This window comes from Poecilia latipinna, unplaced genomic scaffold (genome assembly GCF_001443285.1).
Source record: "Poecilia latipinna isolate Pla-1442-1.1 unplaced genomic scaffold, P_latipinna-1.0 Scaffold531, whole genome shotgun sequence".
Taxonomy (NCBI): domain Eukaryota; kingdom Metazoa; phylum Chordata; class Actinopteri; order Cyprinodontiformes; family Poeciliidae; genus Poecilia; species Poecilia latipinna.
This window is the reverse complement of record NW_015113147.1, coordinates 244,733-266,470: the sequence shown is the minus strand read 5'-3', so window position 1 is coordinate 266,470 and position 21,738 is coordinate 244,733. Positions and strand designations below refer to the sequence as shown.

Here is a 21,738-nt window from a genome sequence, read left to right as displayed (position 1 = left end):
TGCTACCTCTCTTTTACCACAGACGTTTAACGTGACGTTAATGATGACGGGAACAAGGAGGCTGTTTGTCTTCAGCATTGATGATCCACCACAGCGCAGATAAAGAAAGGACATTCCTTACGTAAATCATGCACAGTAAATCTTGATTTACAGCAACAAAATAAATAAATAAATAAATAAATAAAAAAATGGAAAATGTAATTAAATGTGTTGCCAAACGAGAATTTAAAGGGGAACTCCACTTTTTTGAATTTGCAAATTCAGAAAAGTGGCCAGGAAGAGCAGAGTTGCTTTTAAAACATTATAAATTAAATGTTAATCAACATTTTGATGTGTAACAATGGCACTTGACAATTGTTGACTGCATGTTCTACAGCTTTGATTTTTTGTGTGTGTATTTTTATGACGTAAAGCATTTTGAGCTGTCTTGTTGCTGAAATGTGCCATAAAACAAACTTCATTGATTGATTGATTGATTGATTGATTGATTGGGTCCTCTGTATCATGGTTGGCTCTTGATACTGATCAAGTGAGAGACACTTGATCAGTATCTCTCACACACCTTTTGCCCATGAATATGATTTTTGTGAGAACCATATTAATTAGTCTAATAAAATAAAATAGATTTTAGTCTCAACTCTATCAATTAACATTAGTAATCAATTATCTTTAGATTACAAATGCTACAGAAAAGATTGAAATTACACTAGAATATATACTGTTTTCACATGTGCAGTTCTGTTGAAATTGAATGATTAGTTTGAAACTTATCACTTGTGGAATCGATAGCTAAGTTACTGAAGATCACATTAATATGCTTTATTATGCCACTTTTGGCCTGACAATTTGAACAACTTTGACATTGTCACAGTGAAACTGATGAGAGGATTTGGTAGTTTGTCCCCAAATCAAACTGTCTCCTATTTCTGGGAGCTGATTTTGGAACTTAGTTTGTGCAGTCTCAACACTTTTGTATCTGATGCTCTGAAGATTAGTGGCAATAAGTTTTATGCTGATACATTTGTGAAAGGATTTTATGTATGGTTGAAGATGATGTGTCAACTTTACTCTTGAAAACTGTTGCTGTGACAACAAATTATGTTTAAGTTCAGTTTTGCTGTTCAGTTCTCTTATCAAAGAAATAAGAGAGCAGTTTCTTACCCCCACATGTAATTTTCTCCCATCTAATTTCTTTTTTCCCTTTTTTTTTTTTATTGGTCAATTTCACATTCTTGCATTCTGCTCCTCTAATGTCACCCCACATTTTCTAGCTCATGCAAATCAACCAGCTAAACTACTTGAACCTTTAAAAAAGGAGAACCTCCCTCATTATTATTTTTATTTAATCAGTCAATCCTGTTATCTGGCCAGGGAAAATTTCTTCCATGACTTTTGTTTATTAGAAGTAGAAATAAAATGCATCATAACACCTCCTCCCCCCCACACACACACAAAGACCAGGTTTACAGGTTTGGATAAAAATTGAAACAAGAAGAAGAAAATGAAAACAAATGGAAGAAAAAGAGAATTACTATTTTTTTTTGTAAATCACAGTTCTGTCAAGTAACTGTTGATTGAACATCTTTCTCAAACTTAAATCATTGTTTGTCCTCCTATTATCAGAGGAACAGGGAAAGACAAATAAAAGAGGGGAGAATAAACATGATCAGAAACTCTTCATGCTTTCACAATTCCTGAATCAAAACCCAAAGAGAAAGTGGTGATGACTTTGTATCAGTGGAGCACAGCAGTTGTAACATTATCAGAAAATCTTTACCCCATGTGGTGAATCCGCCCATACTAGGAAGTGAGGCTTTCCTGTTGTTTCTTTTCCTTTTTTTAAGCCTTCCTGTGTAAAGGTTGAGATATGTAATCCCTACCCACTGGTGAAGATGAACAGAGCATTGTTCAGCAAAATGACTGCCACCAGATTCTCTCTTGTGTTCTCTGGCTGCTTAGTGACTCTTCTCATTTGGGGTAAGTGACATTTATTTTCATTGTCCATTTATGTATTAGGGAGAAGCAATGTTTACTCTTCCTCTAATTTCTCAGTAAGAAATCTTTTTGACCCTTTATGTAGGGAAATGACATTTAGAAAGAAACCAAACAACTGGTATGTTGTAGGCTATTCTTATTCTTGTATAGACCAAATACATATAAAAATAAGAATTCAGTAATTATTTCTGATCATGTGTAAGATTGTTAATACTGTTTAAAAAAATAATAGGATTTCTGTCATATGAATAAGAAAGCTCCTTCTAATGTCAGAACATTGGTTGTAAATATGTTTAAATGTCCTTGAGTTGAATATATTAAGACTTCCTTAAAGAAGTGGGAGACAAAGGGAGGATGCACTGACTCCCCATAGCGTGGATCTCGCTATTTCCTTCATCCTCCACACTTTCTCACACATTAAAAAATGCGTAAAAACAGCTGTTGACGAAATATGAGTTAAATAACAGAGAATTTTATATCTTACCTTGACTGTATGTCTTTGTGCTGCCAAAATGTGGGTTTTCTTGTTGCAGGATGCACAAATGTAATTTGTCTGGATAATGACAACGCAACGGTGCAACCGCTCACAACAACAACAGTGAAAACAACAGGTATGTGTGGAATCTTAAAGAAAATCAAAAATAAATCCTCTTGCATGTTGATTGATGTTTTTAACCCGTGCATTTCTTCATGTAGGGTATAACGAAACACAAACAATGGATAACAGTAAGTTTGATTTTGTTTTCTTTGAGCTGTTTATTGTGTAGCTGTGCGACGCTAATCAATTCAAGTGCAGTGAAAAAAATTTTGCTGTCTTCTTAAAATACAAAATGCAATTTTCAAAAAGATAATTTCATCTATTAATGGAAAAACGAAATCCAAACCTATGTGAGATAGTATTTTCCTCCAAAACCTAGTAATTGGTTGTGTCACCCTTGATGGCAACAGCTGCCATCAAGTCTTTGTAATAACTGGTAATGAGTTTTTTACATGACTGTGGAGGAATTTGGACCCACTGTTCCTTGCAGAACTGCTTTAAGTTAGTCACACCGGAGAGTTTTTGAGCATAAATTTAAAGTTGTGCCATGGCTTTGTGATCAAACTTAAGCCTAGACTCTGACCAAGCCAATCAGAAACCTCCATTTTGTTGTTTTTGTCGAGGCATCAGATTACAACCTTATTATCAGACTTACTTTTTTTCCATATAGCACATACTTAATGGTTAAAGTTTTCCGAAACCCAGAGCCCCGGATTATCACACTCTCACCACCATGTTTAACTGTCGACATGATGATCTTTTAAAAAGTGCTTTACAATCATTTTTACACCAGATAAAATGGAGATTCAGATAATATGATCTTTCAACTTTTTGCATGACATATTGTTTATATACGTATATACATTGTAGAAACTTTAGGAGGGATGGATCAATATGATTTCAATTTTATATGTTGTAGAGTCACAGATAGTGAAAATGAAAGCATTTCTCCCGGGGGCTTGTTTGGGATCACTTCTTTGAAATTATTTGTTTTGTCCTGGAACAAACAGAACCCAGAAAACAGATCTTGCAGACTCTGTTTTTCCATGGGGACATCTCCTCGTGTGTTTTGTCAAAAGGATCCAAGATAAACTCCTGAGGAGGTCTCCAACAGAGGGGTCACCAGCAGTAGACGTGAGGCCCCAAACGGCTTCAGGGTTAGAGGTTAAACGAAACCTCATTACGACACCCCCCCACCCCCCACCTGGATCAACTTCCTGACTTTGTTCGTCATTCGCCCCACGCAACGTCAGTGATCAACGCATGAACTCAAAGTTGTGAAACAACTGGAACTTGGAGCAGAGCCCCTTTCGCTGTTCCTCATCCTGTGCCTTACTGTTTTTTTCTTTCCCCAACTGTCCCCCCACCCCTTTCCCCTGCCAACACTCCCGAATGTGGGCTCCTCCTCTGCTGAAAAGACACATTTCCTGATGTCATTACTAAATCAAAATGCTGCTCCTCAGCAAACAAATGTTACATGGGGTTGAACATATAGTTTCTATAACATCAATTTAAGCTGTGACATGTAAACCGTAGAAATGTATATGTATTTCTTTTTGTGTTTGATCCTCCCTTACTCAGCTTTTTAAAGCTCCAAGAAGCGGCAGTGAGGAACTATCCAGCAGATTTGCAAAAATCATGAGCTCTTTATGAGATAAAAAAAACAAAAAACAAAAAAACATAATTACATCTGATGTGGAAATGTTATGTATTCTTTGCCAGCACAGATATGTAATGGTCTTTTGAGTCTTATGGCTGTTTCAGAATAATAACTTATTCCATCTTTTGTTTAATTAACCTAAATATGAAATCGTGACTGTCTGCACAGCACACCCTGCAGAGTCATGATTAAATCCACCCCAAAACGCTAAGCCGTAAATGTTTACTTATGTTTCCTATTTGGCAGAGGCAGCCCAAAAGGCAAATAAATCACATGCTGTGAGCTGGCCAGGCCTTTTCGACTGTGAGAAACTGAGACTAAAAAGCAGAACAAGAGTTAAAGAGTAAAGGGTTTTCAGATGTGAGTCCAGCCCCAGCTTGGGTGTGCTCTTTTTATTTGGGAGAATAGAGAGGACAATCTTTTCTGCCTCCACCCCTTAAAAAAAAGGAAGAAAAACTAAAAAAAAAAAAAAAAAAAAAAAAAAAAGGGGGTTTGAAGGGGAAAAGAGCTGCTGCCAAGGCGCAGGGCCATCAGACAGATCTTCGAAGAACATCTGCTATCCGTGGGTAACATTGTTTGGACATCTGGTAACCGAAGATAACCCTGTTGCGTTTCCTGTTATGCCTCGCTATACACATTCTGGAAGCTTCATCATTTGGGGAATAGACACCTTTATTCTTTTTTTTCTGACATGAAGGGAGCTGTTGGTTTCATTGGGGTATTCCTCTCCTTTCTCTCTGGTGAGTGTGTGGTCTTCCTTTCACAGCTGCAGTCGCCTCACCAACAGTTGTGTTAGAAGAATTTGTGAGCTAAAACAGGCAAAGAAAATGTCACGGTGATTCGAGTTGAATTAGAAAGATGGTGTGTTTTGTGTTTTCTGTCTTTTCTTGTCAGAAGTACACGTTTTAATCAGAGAATGTTTTTCCATATCTCTCATTTAGAGATCTCAGGACACCAACTGCAATTTCGTAGGTGGCATTTCTTACATACAATGCTAATGTAACATAAGTTTACAAAAAATGTTTGCAACTCACTCTGTTGTTACATCTTAAACTGCTCTTATTCTCTTTGGATGTTTTCTCACATACTCTCCTTTTAATTCCACTTCGTGCAGCTTGTCTGAATGATGCCTATTGCCACAGTGTGTGTAAGATCTGCGAGGATCATCCTGGCAAACCACCAATGGAGTGTCTTTCTTATTTATTTGATGACTATCTGACTTATTTCAATAACCAAATGAGCTCACTAAACTCAACTGACTGGTGCGTCTGGGATAAAGTGAGCAGGTAATCTCATTTACGAGTCACTAACTTTTACATCAGAGATACTTCAAAACCTATGCTGACATCAAATGTCTTTTCCCCAAAAACATTTTTATCTCATTTTATTTTCTGCAGCTTCTACAGCGACTTTAGCACATACACCGAGAACATATCTGACTGTCTGGAGATCCCATGGCCGAACTCACTGGTGGAAAAGCTCTTTGTCAACATCCACGCTGCGTATTTCAAAGCATGCCCCACAGAGGAATTTAGTGACCCACCACCAGGAATCGTGTTTGCCCTGGTGATCACTCCCATCTGCCTGATACCAGTTATGGTCAGCCTGGTGGTGATCAAGACCAAAAATGGAGATGGCACATCCTGATTGGAACACTGAATATGGCCTTTGGTATGCATTTTTGTCCATCTGCTTTACCATGCTTAGACTGCTACTATTCCTTCAATTATCCAAAAATCCTGCAGACGTCTCAGTGACTCAGGACTTAAAGGAGTAAATGCTTCGAATGATGTCTGTTGAATGTCAAATGTCTTCTTTGTCAATGAAATGATCAATGCACTGTGGAATAACAGTTTCCTGTTTACTGTATTTACACTTTATAGGGATGGTTCAGTTTTTTGAAAGTGGGGTTCTTTAGAGTTGCCATCAGCTGTCAGTACCTTATCTCAGGTGCTTAGAGCACTTCTTACAGATCCAGAAAGACAGAAAAGTGAAGTCCATCATTCTGAATCAACTCCAGTTTTTAAAGTTTCACAGCGACTCAAAAGAGTTACTTAGGCGGTTATTTAACATGAAAGCCCATGGCCATTTATGATGAAAACTGTATTGATTGATGATCCATAACAGTAACATTGTGACATTCTTAGCAGAAGAAAGATTTAACCGATCAGTGAGATCTGATTTAATGCTAATGGAATAGGATGTAAAATAGCCATAAGACTGCATTTTCTCAAACTACTGACCATGAAGGTCAAATAAAATAAAGCAAGAGAAAAAAAAGAATTCTAGTGAGCTACTTTTTTCATTATAAGATTGTTGTTTTAGGATGAAAAATATACATTTTTATGCTAGTTCCATTTGGTCTACATGTTAGCAAGACTCATAACTTCTTTCCCTTTTCTTAAACTGAAGGGACGCTTTGATCTCTACTTTGTCAAAACACTGACAGCTGAAAGTTACTCTGCAGAATCCCACCTCAATGTCCCAAACTTTCAGTTTAAGGAAAAGGCTGTGAAAAAGTGTGTTATTTTTAAACCGACCTAGTCACAATGTTGCATTCTGTTTGCATTTGAAAGTTGGATTTTTGATTTTCCATACAGAAATACAACAGAAATCTGTATAAAGTCGGAATTTTGACTTGGAAAGTTGGAGGTGTCTGAGGAGTCCTGGGTTCAACAGACATGGCTATAGCACATATATTTAATTTTGCAGATGTAAACCCAGTTTTTTTTTTGTTTGTTGTTTTTAAACAATTACCGTAATCCTTTTTGTTGTGACATAGTGCTGTACAACATTTTGTGGTGGACATGTTCATGTTTCAATGCAGAACATGGAGAGAAATGCATCATTATTCAATCATATTACTGTTAGCGGTTTGCGCTACTATTGGAAAAATCCCAGGGGCTTTCCAAATTGCAACTGGAACATGGTTACTCCTGATGCGACAGCATTCTCAGCTCCAGCCTCCAAAACAAATAGGATGCAGCATTAAGTATTGACTCAACCAGTATCAGCACAATATTTTGGAATTAAACCTTAATACAAACCAAAAAACATATATTCCGTGTTGTTAGTGATGACAAAAGCTTCAGAGCTTGCCGTTGTAAAAGTAAAATAACATTTTCAGTGACAGGCCAGGAATTAGCTTCGGCTGTTCAGAAAATTATGTTTAACTATAAATTAGCAACATCATTTTTTGGTGCTCAAACTGAACTCGGATCAATGTCAAGTTTGATCTATGTTTGATCTGTGTTAATATGACATGGAAATTAAAAATTGTTGAATGTATTCGTCTTAAGGGGGTTCAAAGGTTAAAGCAACTGGAGCCCAATTAAAAGGGAGTGACCACTGCAGTAGAGCTCCCCATGCTGTTTTTCTTTCAGCAGCAAGGATTCTGCCTTCTATCTAAATATTAGCAACTTATAAGTAAATAATTGATAGTTTAACCTGACCTGGACAAAAGACATTTATCTGACTGTGCAGACTAAGTTATATACACTGAGTGATGACAAGAAGATCAATCTAAGTTTCTTTGCTTATAACATGATAGCGTTGATATGTGTTCAGTTGTGGATGACAGTAAAGCCACAGTAAGTGCTTTCAGATTTGGAACAAAATGTGTAGTCAAATACTTTCCTTTAACTTTGTTGTTGTCGAGAACAAACGGATGTAGTCCGCGACTTCGAGGAATACACCCAGTCTGTTCTCACACCGTGTACTGCGCACATATCTGTATACTTTATTTTTGTTTTGTAAAGTATTAAACCTAAATGGTTATTTTACCGTCCAAATAAACTGATCATAAAAAATACTGGTTGCTTATTTGGCTGTGCTGCAGCAAAAATAATGGGAAGATAATAATGCGAATACAACTTTTGTACTGAGTCCAACTCAGTTTTAAGACAACTAACAGGATTGCAGCATCATTCTGTTAAAAGTATCCTCTCCTCTACAGTTTTGTTTGATGAACCACCACGTATGGCCACGTCTTCCCCCCTTCATGATATTTTCAGTGGGGAGTATATTGTTCTACAGTTTCTGTGCTGTGTGAGCCCTGATGTAGTCAAGGAAGCCATGACAGCAGCCATGCATCACACTCTTATCTGGCACATACACACGCACACACACTGCACTGAGAGCCTCTGTTTAATGCCTGTGAGTGTGTCCTTGTGTGTCTGGGCTGGGCTATGTGGGAAAGTGTGTTTTGTGACCTTTCTTCCTCTCTAGATATAGGGTCATGCTCACCACCTCTACCACCCCATCCCCCCTCTTTCTGATCTCATCCATTTTGTGTCCCTCCCTACTGTTATAGCAAACTGGAAAACAAGCTTTATACTATACTGCAAGATGTGAGTGTATATGTATTTTAAGGTATATACATCTATTGTCATCATAAAACAGCATCTGCATGATTTTCACAGCTTTGCCAACAATACCCAAGTGGATCATAAAACTCCAGAGTGCAAAACTTTGCCCTCTTGTGGCTTTAAGCAGAATTGTAACAAGCCGTTTAGTTTGAGTACATATGCAGTGACTGTCCTTTTTTAGATTATTCTTATTGGCTCTCCTGTTAAAAATGTGTAGAAGTATTAAAATTAAAGTAATTTGTACTACAGTAACATACCATTAGGAAGAAAAGCTTTTAAGAACATTCTCAGTGCCATGCTCCCCAACACCCCAAATACATGAAAATTCATTATTTTGTGATTTATATTTCATTTTATGTAGTTTATGAGTTATATAATAATTATTAAGTCCCTGCTTCATTGAGGCATATGTATGATATAAGATAGGTCAATTTTGCTGAGACAATTATAGTGGTAAAAACAAGAAAACATGTGATTCAAGTGTGGTAGGTATGTGCTGAACTTTATGTGTCATGAAATAATAATAATAATAAAAAATATCTATCCATAGACTTGTACATATCTATGGACAGAGCAATAGTTACTGCGACAAACAAGGACGAACCATTGCCTAAGTTTGTCTGGCCACCATGCTCAGTGAGGAGGATGGTAAGAGAATGAGTTTAAAAAATAAATAACAATCACAATGACCTCACAGTTAGAACTGGTGCAAAGGGGGTCAATGTGTCTCCTCATCAGGCACTAGGCATTATGTCTACTGGCTACTTGGAGATCGTGCAAGGAAAAAGACTTTCCCCTCCAAAGCTGATTGGTTTGTCTGGTGAAAAACAAAGGGTTGAATATGTGAGAAAACACTGCAGGTGATGTTAGATCACACAACTGTTTACCTAGACATTTTCAATAAGTGTCTGATAGTATTTGGCAGAAAATTGAAGACATAATTTGACCGGGTAATTGTGATGCAAAGAGAGCAGAGGGAATCTGCATAAAGCAGTGTTTAATTAGAACGTTTTTAAAAAAACTCAATGTGTACTGGTTGTTTGGAAGTGATCCAAAGCCTCTTCTCCCTAAGAAGAATGTAGCAGCACATCTTAGTTTTACTGATGAAATGGAACAGACATGAGCCTTTTTCTTTTAAAAATGCAGTCTCCCTCTTAAGAGAGCTTTGCAGAAATAAATGTATGTAAACCTCAATCAAATGAATCAACGTTGCTTAAAAAGAAAGGTAATTCCTCCATGACAATGGTGCAGATGAGTACTTAAAATCTTTCAAACTTCTTAAAACTCCTCATTTGTATAACCCCTTTTCATGTCTGTGACAGTCTTTCCTCAATCCCTTTGCCAAAACATTGAAGCTGACCTTAAGCTTGACCTTCTCCTTTCTCATCATCATTGGAGAGCTTGGGAATATTTTTGCTCCACTTCACTCAAATTTTCAGCTGGTGTTGAAAGAGGGCTGCTCCCGCTCTGCAATTCTTTCAGTTTATTCTGACTGATCGGGCAGCAGTTCTGATGTCAAACCCACTTGAATGTACAATCATCAGCTGCCAGCGTGATGTCAGCCAGCTGAAGGGTCAGCTCCGACACAGCAGAGCCAGCTGCCTGGCTCACAGACCAACAGAAAAATTAATTACTTATGTCACGTTCAATAACTCACATCAGAGAGTGCGGTTTTTAAAATGTATTATTTCTGGCATGTGAAGGATGTGTAGAGATTCGTATAATGTGTACTGGAAGAAAGCAGATTGAAAGTTGATTATATAAGAATATAAAAGCATCTAAAGTAGTATTCATTCATCCATTACACATCAATGACTTGGCAGAGTGTCTCCAATAAAGCTTTCTTTTTTTCATTTACTTTTACTGATGCTCTATAAAGCCATGAACCTGACACTGTCAGCCTCAGTGCCAAAGTCTCTCTATGCTGCTATGTTTGCCAATCAAGCTGCAGTCACTGCAAGGATGGCTGCAGATTTATATGCAGTCCTTTCTGGCTAGTCCACCAAATCATTGGGATGGAAACATTTATCTGTTTGCATGAAAGAGTCTTAGACCATCACTCTTTGTATGTAATATTTTTGCTGTTCAGTACTATTATTGGCACTTAAAGTGTACTTTTATGAACATTTACCATGCTAGCTGAAGCCAAGAAAGTCTGACATGTATCTCTTTGGTTCCTTGCAGTCACTCTGGGGTTCGCACAGTACTTCACACCCATCCCCCCGAGAGGTTTGGCAGCTGTCTCAAATGTTGTACACATGTGAATAACTTTTCAAAATGTAGAACAAGGAACTTTAACTTACAGTTCTCTGATTGCTGGTTTTGTAGAGGTAGCCACACAGATAATTGGTGGTGTACAGATGGTACTTTGGGAAGCTCTGAGAATTTATGGCGTAAGAAACAACCTTTTTAACTTGAATAACTGTGGACTAAATGTACTATATTTTATGTACGTATTGTCTAAGATTCCCCACAGTCAGTAAATTACAATTCAAATCAACAACTACAGCAAAGGTCTCATTTCTTGATTCAAAGAAAAAAAAAAGACTAAAAAACCAAGGGAAATAAAATCTCTTTTTCTGTAGGAGGTTGGACAGATTTATTTCACAGCTGAATATGTGTTAGTGGACAGACAGCATTATGGTAAGCAACAGAGCGCTGCTCTTAAATGTGCAAAAAATATTTCATAAACAACCTGGAACTGAGGAGAAAGTGTTAAAGTGATAAACAAAACACTGACACATCCTCACATTAAGCTATGACTGCTAAGTTGTCAAGGAAAGCATTCATATCTGCAGGATAGGTCAGAAACCAAAACACAATGTTAGACTGAAAAACACGAACAAGAACAAGATACATAAAAAAAAAGATAACAGCTAAAAAACAAATCCATCTGAAATCTTGTGGGTGATTGATATTCAAAATTAATCAACAAAACCAAAATATTACAAAATATCTAACTTGCATAACAGGGTCTAACATGTCCGCTCTAATATACATTTATACATTTACAAATGCAGCTCAAACTTTAGAGGTTCTGAGGATCCAAGTTATTTATCAAGATATAAAAAAAAGTTGAGAGGGGAAAACAATGAAAGGTTCTCCCCATGTTAACTCTACTGTTACATAATACACATTTGTGTTTCTCTGCATGCTGAGAGATTTCAAAACAACAGGCTGACCTGGTGAGCTGATTTCTATACCTAGCCAGGACAAACATAACTTTTGGCCCCCGTGTTTTTAGCTGAAGAAATCATGAAATAGATCCCGCATGTGTTTGGAAACAAGCGTGCGTATCAGTGAAACCCCGCGCTGGTCTGAAACTTTTTGATTCTTTAGAGATTATACTAACAGTGGAAGCCTGAAACTGACAGGAAGGCTGGCAGCCCTCTGTTCCAGGCTGTCACCCATCAGGTCAGACACATGGTGAACTATCAAAGACAACCAGACCCTGCTGGATGTCACGACATGTTTGGTGCTGGTGGCAGCTCAGGAAGACAGTGACAAAGTAGTTGCAGAAACAACAAAGAAAAAAAGAAAGAAACTTTGATCAGGAAGGTGTCTGACATCATTTGTTGGACCCATTAAATGAATACATTTAAATGTATTGTTTTTTTTAATCTAATATGTTTTACCCTTTGTTTTTCAAAGATTGTATTTTGATTTGGAGATTCATCTGTGGGTGTAACCACTCTTCTTGTCGTAGCAGGCCTCTAGATGGCAGTGTTTGAGAGCAGTTTGTGCAGTGCACAACCAAACTTCAATTGTAAAGGTTTAATTTTCTTTTTTTTTTTTTAAAGCTAAATATCTTTTTGCATGCATGATTTAAGCTCTGAAGTTTATTCTCAAATATCAGGTCAGGGAGGTTTGTCAGTGTGTGCACATTCAGTCAAGATTTCTGCTGCAAAACACAGCACACACAAACAACAGTTGGAGCTGTTTTTTGTTTTTCAGGTAATTGGGTGAACAATTTCTAAGATTTCACCTCACATGTGGTTCTCTGCTGTTCAGATCAGTTTGTTTTTCAGCATTATGTTCAGGCTGTTCAGGCAGAAGCTCGCAGATTTGCGCTTTTCTACACCTGTGCTCTCCTAATTCTTTTTCTAACCTCCTTCCTCTTTGGAGGTAAACTGCACCTGCTTCAATTCACAAACATTTCCATCATTCAAAGAGGATGCAAGACTTTCTTAAATCTTTCTATTTCATATTTAAAATCTCTAATTCTACGCTCCTTTTACAATTTACTTCATCCCAACATTTAAAGCCCACAATGCATGATGGAATTTATCCAGAATATCCATATCTGCAGGTGCAGGTGTGTGTCTTTCTAACCTGGGAGACCAACAACAAAGAATGCAAACACACAAGCACTTATGAGGTAAAATACATAATAGAAAAAAAAAAGAAAGTAGTCTTAGGAGCAGTTGTTGGAAACACAAAGAAAAGATTAAAAGCTAAAATGTGTGTCAATATCTTCAATATGTCACTCAAAAAGCTTTGCGGATTAAGTCTACACAGGCCCAATTTCCACCTCTATGTTATTTGCTTTTTATGCAAATGAAACAGCAACAACTGAAACCTTTGATCTGTGCCTCTTTGTTGAGGCAGCGGTTGATGCTGCAAAAAGCCTTGTGACATAATGGGAAACCAGAACTAGAATGGCAGCATGGAGACTTCAAATAGATTTGCTGAAACCTGATTTCTTCTTATGAGATGTAAATGAAGAGCAGCTGTTTCACCACCTGCATTAAATCTCAATACATCTAAAGGTTAATGGTGGTGTCTGCAAAGAACTGGCAGTGATGTTACTGCAAAATAAGTACTTAGTGTTGAGATAAGGTAATTTATTGGGCGGTCAAATCAATCTAAGTGTCTTTCAACCTGCTAAGATGATAACTTTGAAAAGAAAAAGAAAATACACAATTATTCTGATTTTTGCTGTAGATTTCAGAAGTAAAGGTGTGCATTTAATTGTTAATCACACAATCACCTCCTTCGGTTTAGTCTTTCTGCTTTGAACAGAAAATTCTGAACAGTTTTTTTTTAAGGTTTTACTGTGACCGTGATGTACTGCAAATTAAGGCTTCCACGCAATTTATTAAAAACTTAGTCCCACCTCAAAGTAATCAAGACCTTGTCAACATACAAAGAATGCCTTGGATGGAAGGCATGCTAAAAAAAAAAAAAACATAATAATAATAATCTTTTCGCATTAAAATATTTCAATGTCCTTTCTATGCACTCTTTTTAACCCCAATCAGCAGACAGAGACACACAGTAAGCTTCGGAGAAAAGATTTATTTTATTCCTGAAAGGATAATGTCAAGGTGAATTCAGACAGCCACTCTGTGTATTTTATTAAGCTATGTGCCCTCATCCTTCAGTGAGTCATCCTTTGATTTCCTTTTCTAAAGATGCCAGTTTAAAACTGAATAGAACAGAAATACAGAAAGGCTTGTGGTATAAAAAAGAAGATATTTCTGGCAGGATAAAAACAAACAAACAAAAAAAAAAACAAATTCAGATCTTAAACAGATTATAAGACAGAGGGTAATACCAAGGCATAGAGACACATGTCAGCAACAACAGATCTGCTAAAGCGTGCAAGCTCATTGTAGTGGAGGAAGGCTGCAGAAAAACACAAACTATGAGGAAGGATTCTGCAACTGGGATGGGTTCTAGTAAGCCTGCTGTCCCATGTGTGTAAAAAGCTTGTCCCACACCTCCACCTTCATGATGGCATTCCCCAGGGGACACATAGTGGCTTTGATGTCAAGGTAGTTACCCACATAATTGATTCCCGAGCCATTGGCTTCCCCTCTGACAAAACCATGCTCATTCTCTTTCTTCTCATAGTACATTTCTTTGAATAAATCCTTATCACAGTTGCGACCCTTTTTATAGATGCCCACCGCAAACCAGTTCTTGTACAGGTTGAAGTCCCAGGGAACTGAAAACATGATGGCCAGGGTCTCAATGTAGTCATTCTGGGACCTCTCGAAGAGGTCGTAGGTCAGGACGCCAACGCTACCGGTTGCTTTCCCACCAGACTTGGTGAAGGTGCACACTTCTGTCTTTAGGGGGCGTACTGTCGGTTGAGGTGGGTTGAACACCTCCCCATTGTCAAGGTAAGTTCTAATAACAAAAAATAAGAACAAACTGTTGAAACAGATACTTACATGAAACACATCAAGCTCAAAATCTATTTCCTTACTGGATAACATTGAATCACAATAAACCTTTCCTGTTTGGATCAGTTAGGATTACCAGAACGATTGACTAAAGGATACCGTTCACTTCCAAAAATTATTATACAAAGGATATCCTTTTTTTAAAGTACAGTGGAGCCCGGATGAAGTCTGATGACTTTTAAAGCTTCCGATAGGTTAATACACAATATCTGAGTTAACAAATATTAACAATAACATACATCAACTGTAGTTGATGTATGTTAAGGTCTCCAACACTGTTTCAAAATAAATCATGCAAGATATTAAGAGGGAAATTTTGGGCATCAATAAATCTGGAAGGATAAACATTATAGGGATGTCTTGTTTCAGATTTAAATGTGTTTTGGTGCAAAATGTGCATTATGTCCCAAAGAAAAGAAAAACAGATCATGCAAATATGTTGGCTAAATTATTATCATTGACAATGACAAAACTCATTTACCAATATGGCCTGACAGACATAAATATATTATAAGAGATCAACAAATTGCTTACTTGGGACTGATAAGGCAGTAGTTATTCGTGATATTTGAGATTTCAATAGTCACGCTTCTTTTGCTGGTCACATCAGCTGCCACAGCTTCAGCCGACTCCGTCATGCTGCAACAATTATGAGATCTATTTGGAAAACAAAAGTATTTCAGATAGAATCAAACAACGTGAAAGTCATGGCTAATGGCTTTTTTTTTATCGACTTTGATCGATTTTTCATCTTATCAATATAGCAACATAAAGTACAGAAAAGACGATGCCAATGGAAAATGGGTGAAATTTAGCTTCAGTTGTATACTGAGGCTAATGTTCAGCTAACTTAAGGCTAACTTAACCAGATAATAAATTCTGATGTAATAAATACATGAGTTTTTCAGTTAGTTTTTGATAATGATGCTCTGTTAAAACACACAAAATACCTATCAAGCAAAAGCGATTTGTAAGGAATTTTAACTAAGAATAGTGATTTTAGAAACGTACCTGTGAACAAAGTGCAAGTATTCCAAAAGTAAAATGGGAGAAGTCGGAAAAGACACCTGAATGGGAGGCGTTGTTTTTCCACCCCCCTGTTTTCCAGGATATGCCCCTTCCTCTTGCGACATAACATAATTTAGACCAGACACACCCTCTTTCCACATACATACATTAGTAAGTTTGGGCCTACACAAAAGAGTACTGCAAAAAATATAAATGTGGCTAATCCCTGTATCATCAAACAACCACACCCTTTCTTGGATCCGTCTCTAATACTTTCCCCTTGGATCTCTTTGTTGCTAACTCTGCACATTTATCCTGTCCTGTCTTTTTTTTTTTTTTACTTTTTCATGAAATCCATCTGAGAGAAGCAGTTTGGGAACCTTATTCCATTTTTACTGAGCAACAGAAAAAAGTAAACAACGCAAGTCTAGGCACATGTCTCTGGAGCCTCTTTACTCTCATTTTTTTTTTCTACTACTGAAGCTGTTGTTTTCCAAGTTCCACACAAACAGCAAGATGAAAAGTCTCCTAGCCAGTGAAGAACCGTGTTGTTATTGCGCAGATTAAAAAAAAACATCTACGCCAGCTTTCCATCTGTTGCCGCTCATTAGAGTTGGATAGATCCAGATCAGAGATTAAATAATAATTACTGTTCATCAGTAATAATGCAGGCATACAGAGTGAGAACATACTCCACACAAGGCAACACAAGCATTGGGTCTGAATGTTTTATTACCATAATCAAAGAGAAGAGAGAGTACAACGTACATGAGTCCAAGACATTAGCTAATGGGAAATCAATGAGCTGGCTGTCAGATATTGATATCTCTCAGCAGACGCAAAATACAGATGACAGCAAAATCAGTCTTCCTCTCCTGAATGCACTTTTTTATTTTTTTATTTCAAGATGACGACAGTGGTCACATCAAAGAGATTCTATTCACTCTATGGACTCAAAACCAACAAAGAGCTTAAGAATAAAACCCATCTGACCTGCACACTAATGGCCCATTTTATCATACAGCTCCACTTTAACAATAGCTTTGCCTGTTGTAGACATTGTGGCTCTTAAATCAACATGTGCTGCTTTATATTCCAGCCCACACCCGCTTGCATCAGAGCGGGTGAAGTTGCTGAGATCTTTCCCATCATACATCTGGTCGTACAGATGTTTGTCGCAGGCCCGGGAATGCTCGACCACACCCACAGCCAGCCGGTTCTTGTAAATGTTGTGGTCGAAAGGCACGGAGAACATGATGGCCATGCGCTCCGAACAAACCCGGCTCTGCATGTGGAACAGGTCATAGGTCAGCACTCCGACCGCACCGGTGGCGGTGTTGTCATCCTTAGTGAAGGAGCACACTTCTGTCTTTTGGGTGCGAACTGTGGGCTGGGGTGGGTGGTACGAAAAGCCACTTGTCATGAAAACCCTACAAAGGAAAGCAAGTTACAAATCAATATTGAAGACATTGCAACAATGTTGCAATGTAAAAAAACGAGAAAAAACTTTGCAAAGTTTCCTGAAGTTTGGGGATGCTCTTTCTGAGTGTTGGGCTGGAAAAACAGTGTACACTGATGGATGGAGTACGACTAGAAGTGTACTACTATGGACTTCTAAGCAAAAGTGATTCTACCTGCATGCGATGTGCAATGAGGTGGTGTGTGTCAGTGCATGATAGATTGGTAGATGTTCTCAGCAACATAATGTCACATATGAAAATCACCCATCCAAAATATGGCCAGTCCTGACAAATCTAGACAAATGCAGAAACATGACGCACATGGCAAAATACTTGATGTGCATTCTGGTGCTGTATTGTGCAACTCATTCTTTTCTTCTTTTTTTTTTTTTACATTACCAGTGCCTTTTAAAAGTATTGACATTCCTTAAACCTTTTGACATTTTGTCATTTTATTAAAAAAACACAAAGTATGATGTGTTTTTTTTCCATTTTTTATGACTAATCTAACAAGTGTGCATGTATTACACGAACAGTAGCAAGAATAAAGCCATTTTTAAAGAAAGATCTTGTTTGCCACAAGCAATATGGAACACAGAACGAATATGGAAGAAGTTGCTCTGATCAGATGAGACCAAAAAATTGAACTCTCTTGGCTGAACCCAGCATCCCTGCCTTGACACATGGTGGTGAAAGTATCATGCTGTTGGGATCACTTTTCTCAAAAAGGGATCAGGTATGTTATAAGCATCGAAGGGAAAAACTACAGGACAATCCTGATGAAAAGAAAAACTTTTGCTAACTGCAAAACATTTGCATCTCGGAAGCTGGAACAACCATAAAAACAGAGCTACAGGTTAAGCTTAAAATCAATATCTGAATAATACCTCACAACAAATTTTGTTTACTCACAGCACATTTAGAATAACAGAAACAAAAGAAATATTTTTACACAATATGTGTATAAATACAAGCTGTTCAAACAGGACAAATGTGCCAACATTTATCTACATAAAAAATAGAACTTGGACATTTACAGTCAAAGCACACTCACATACTAGATGTGCCAACCAAGTCCAGACATAGAGACAACTGAGAATCTGTAGTGTTATTCTTGGATGCTCTCTGTCTAATATGACTAAGCTTGAGCAAGACTGCAAACAAGAATGGGCAAAGATTTCAGGCTTTCAATAAGCAAATCTGGCAGAAACTCACCCATGACAACCTGCAGCTGCAATTGCTGTCAAAAGTGAGTTTACAAAGTTTTGACGTTTCTCAGATATTTCTTTGAAAATTGTTTTGAAAGCCAGGTTTCATTTTCCTTTCACATTACATTGTTCCAAGTTTTTCTGTCCAAGTTGCCTCGGATTGTGATATGAAAAAAAAAGAAAAATCAAATTCAGGGGGGTGTGAATACTTATGCAGGTTTCCATTTGTCAACTTTTCTTGTGTCTGACTGTTTTCACTGCAAATGGAAACGTGCATCTTAAAGTGAATAGGACATTAAAACAAGCGTGGTTATTTTTTAAACAGTTCAATATGAAATTACATGGAGTTTTCAAATGCCATTGCTACAAATTTAACATCAAACATCAGCGTGCTACACAGTAAATAGAAACGTACTGCACCTCACCTCATTGGGGTTAGACCTCAAATGTACTTTCAATGTATTCTTTAATCTAAGTTGTAAGCTTAGAGATGCAGTTGAAGACTTACTTTGGGTTAATGAGACAGTAGCTGCCGCTGATATTGGTTATCTCTATGGTGCAGTGCCTGTTGGTTGTAATTGTGGCGGACACAGCCTCTGCTGTTTCAGGCATCTTGACTGCAAGAGAATAATGAGTGAAAGCTCAGTTTTGTAGATCCAACAGAGCGAAACAAATGTGTGTGTTTTCTATTTGGATACTCAGAAAACATGAGTGGTATTTAAAATGATGGCTGGATGAGAAGAAGCCAAGGTGAAAAGCGAGCTTTTGCAGTTACACCAACTCGCTGGAGAGAACAAATGTAGGCAAAGTAGGTGTGCTAACATCAAAATAGCGGAAGAGAAATACGATCCACAGTACTTGTAAAACTTTTTCTACACAATAAATCAAGTGATATTTTCCTATTGCTGAGTGTGATTATTATATTTACCTTTTAGAGATTCGCACCAGCGTTGTGCCAGACAGCAGCGTCAAGTTCTTTTCCTCAGATCCTGGAGAGAGTGTCTCTTGTGTGATTACACCTCCACAGCACTTGTTCAAACACAGGCGTGTCCACATTATCAGTTATTAGAAAATTCTGGCTAAAAAAAAGTGACGCTTTGGGCACCTGGTATTCTGTAAATGCTGCATAGTAATCATCATAGAAGATTTAAATTAGGTGAATTTCAAAACATATCAATTAATTAGACAGCTGATTATTGCCAGGTTTCTATGTGCAACACAGATGAGATGTATTGATAGGAGATTCTTCTCACATTAAACTTTCATTTTTTATCTTTATTTTTTTTAATATTTTCATGTCTTTCATAGGCTCTCATAGTTTAATTGATTGTCTTGTAGATATTTTAAACAAATCCCACCACTCCTGTAGTAGGCAGTGAAACACTTCATGTTCTATCTTGTTTTGAGTAAAACTACATTTTCCCTGGTATTGCTCAACTGGTTATTTTGCTGCAGGTAAGGGCTAGCAACAGATTCCTTTGGGAACCGTCTGAAAACATTCACACATTTCAACACACTGTCTACATCCAGATCTTAAATGCATACTCTCCCAGAGGTTTAGGGAGTTGTGAAAGAGGCACTCCCTTCCTCCCCGTTGGCTTCACAAACAAGACTTTATGCAACAACTGACTATAGTATCAGCAGTATATGTGAACGCTTCCCGATTAGAGATGTTTTGCAGTATGATCCTTTAAGCAGCACACATAATATCACAGCAGCTGTTCTCTTTTTGTCTAAGAACCCTTCAATTTCAAAATTTGAAGTCACCAGATGGCACCAAACATGCATCTGCAAAAACACATTTATACTCCACAAAGTTTGTCAGGTTAAGTCTTTTCTAACTTCAGACACTCAGAAATTCTATTAAGGGAATTCCAAATGTTACAAACAGAAAATCCCTGATATCTATTAGCAATAGTAGGTTTTTATGTGTCACAGTGTATGCTTTTTTTTTTTTTTTTGCACATTTCCCAGGATTTTAAATGTTGTTAAAATAGAACAATCCAAACATAAAAGAAATGCAATCTCAGTGGCATTATCTTTAAATTGGAATCTGCCTGGTTGAGTCTTAAATGTGCAAAAGGACCTTTGCACACAGGAATGGCTTCCTCACTTTGACCTGTCTTCTGCTGCCACCCTCAGGCCAAATTTTAGGTATTTCAGATACATCATTTGCCAAATCACTCTTTTAATTACGAAAATGATCCTATAGAGACGTAATGACCCGCACTGAGTATTATGCCTCTTCATCGGCACTCACAGGGGTTAACAGCCATCATCCTGTATTCCGCATGACCTGCCTTTTAAGAGCTCATCTCAGGCCAAATTACATCCTTATGAAGCAGGTGCGTTAAATGTAATCACACTCAGGTTATCTTTGTGAGAATAGTTAGTAAGAGGTAATTAAGAGGGTGACAAAAGGAAATAATATGAGCACTCGCAATCAGCGTGATGCTGAGACTTTCACAGTGTTATGACAAAGATAAATGTATGCTGAGTACATAACCATATTTAATCACAGTGGCTGCAGCATCAGTAAATCAACCTCACGCCACTTGTGTCGCAGCTTTTAGTCCATTAGACACCTTTTCTGACAGCATTATGTTTTATGTACTTCTGTTGTTTTTAATTTTACTGACACTGTAAACCGTTTGAAAGAATATTTTCGCAGAAAGCAGCAACGTCTATTATCCATTTATCTCCGATCCGAGTTGAATAAAAGCAAATGAATTTAACGTTAAGCCCATTACAGTCAGCGCTTAATTTCCCTTCTGTCTTTTCGGTTTCAGTCAAATTGCACTGTTGTTGTGCCGCCAGTGATGTTGTTCTGAGAATGGAGGACACATTAAATAAAACTGTGCAAAACGCTCAAATAAAACAGGACTTCAGCACACATAGCTTCTCATAATTTTTTGATAAGTATGCATAAAATGTAAAGTTACATTGAATCCCTACATTTGCTGGAGAGACCTATTGCAGTATTGTTAAAATTGTATTAAGTTGAAAGGACAAGATTTGGAAATGCAAACCGCATTTTGGACAAAACCTCTTTCATAGCCAGAAGGTTGATTATGATCTTACCTCAAGGGGGCCCTGCATTGTTCACATGGATTAGTAATAAAATTGAACATTAGTGGTAAATTGCAAGTAATTAATTAGCTACTTTGTTGAAGCACAAATTAGTCAACACCACTTCCAAATCTCTTTATTTTTCTTTGGCAGTCATTTAATGTTTTTAAGCTGCTGTCACACTGTTTCTTAGTTTGCCACAATTGAATATATGATTATCTGAGTCTATATATATATATATA

The 21,738-nt window shown here is 37.4% G+C and overlaps 3 protein-coding genes across 4 annotated transcripts; 1 reads left to right on the top strand and 2 right to left on the bottom strand.

Moving 5' to 3' along the window:
• Nucleotides 1-1,865: 1,865 nt before the first annotated feature.
• On the top strand, nucleotides 1,866-8,002 carry ramp2 (receptor (G protein-coupled) activity modifying protein 2). 2 transcript variants are annotated; one of them, XM_015040859.1, is made up of 6 exons: nucleotides 1,866-1,977; nucleotides 2,529-2,606; nucleotides 2,692-2,721; nucleotides 5,135-5,161; nucleotides 5,308-5,479; nucleotides 5,591-8,002. In XM_015040859.1, exons 1-6 carry the CDS (start codon nucleotides 1,893-1,895, stop codon nucleotides 5,838-5,840), a joined length of 642 nt encoding a protein of 213 aa, XP_014896345.1. In that variant the 5' UTR covers nucleotides 1,866-1,892; the 3' UTR covers nucleotides 5,841-8,002. The 2 variants fall into 2 exon arrangements, with proteins under 2 accessions (XP_014896345.1, XP_014896346.1); XM_015040860.1 differs by lacking the exon at nucleotides 2,692-2,721 and having other exon boundaries at nucleotides 1,867-1,977.
• Nucleotides 8,003-13,838: 5,836 nt separating this feature from the next.
• On the bottom strand, nucleotides 13,839-15,987 carry LOC106952632 (echotoxin-2-like). Its single transcript, XM_015040858.1, has 3 exons — nucleotides 15,763-15,987; nucleotides 15,286-15,408; nucleotides 13,839-14,695 (listed from the first exon to the last, which is right to left on the bottom strand). The coding sequence occupies exons 1-3, from the start codon at nucleotides 15,918-15,920 to the stop codon at nucleotides 14,239-14,241; spliced, it is 738 nt and encodes a 245-aa protein (XP_014896344.1). The 5' UTR covers nucleotides 15,921-15,987; the 3' UTR covers nucleotides 13,839-14,238.
• Nucleotides 15,988-16,471: 484 nt separating this feature from the next.
• Nucleotides 16,472-19,482, bottom strand: LOC106952631 (bryoporin). The gene is made up of 3 exons (XM_015040856.1): nucleotides 19,356-19,482; nucleotides 18,936-19,044; nucleotides 16,472-17,189 (listed from the first exon to the last, which is right to left on the bottom strand). The coding sequence occupies exons 2-3, from the start codon at nucleotides 19,037-19,039 to the stop codon at nucleotides 16,760-16,762; spliced, it is 534 nt and encodes a 177-aa protein (XP_014896342.1). The 5' UTR covers nucleotides 19,040-19,044; nucleotides 19,356-19,482; the 3' UTR covers nucleotides 16,472-16,759.
• Nucleotides 19,483-21,738: the final 2,256 nt, after the last annotated feature.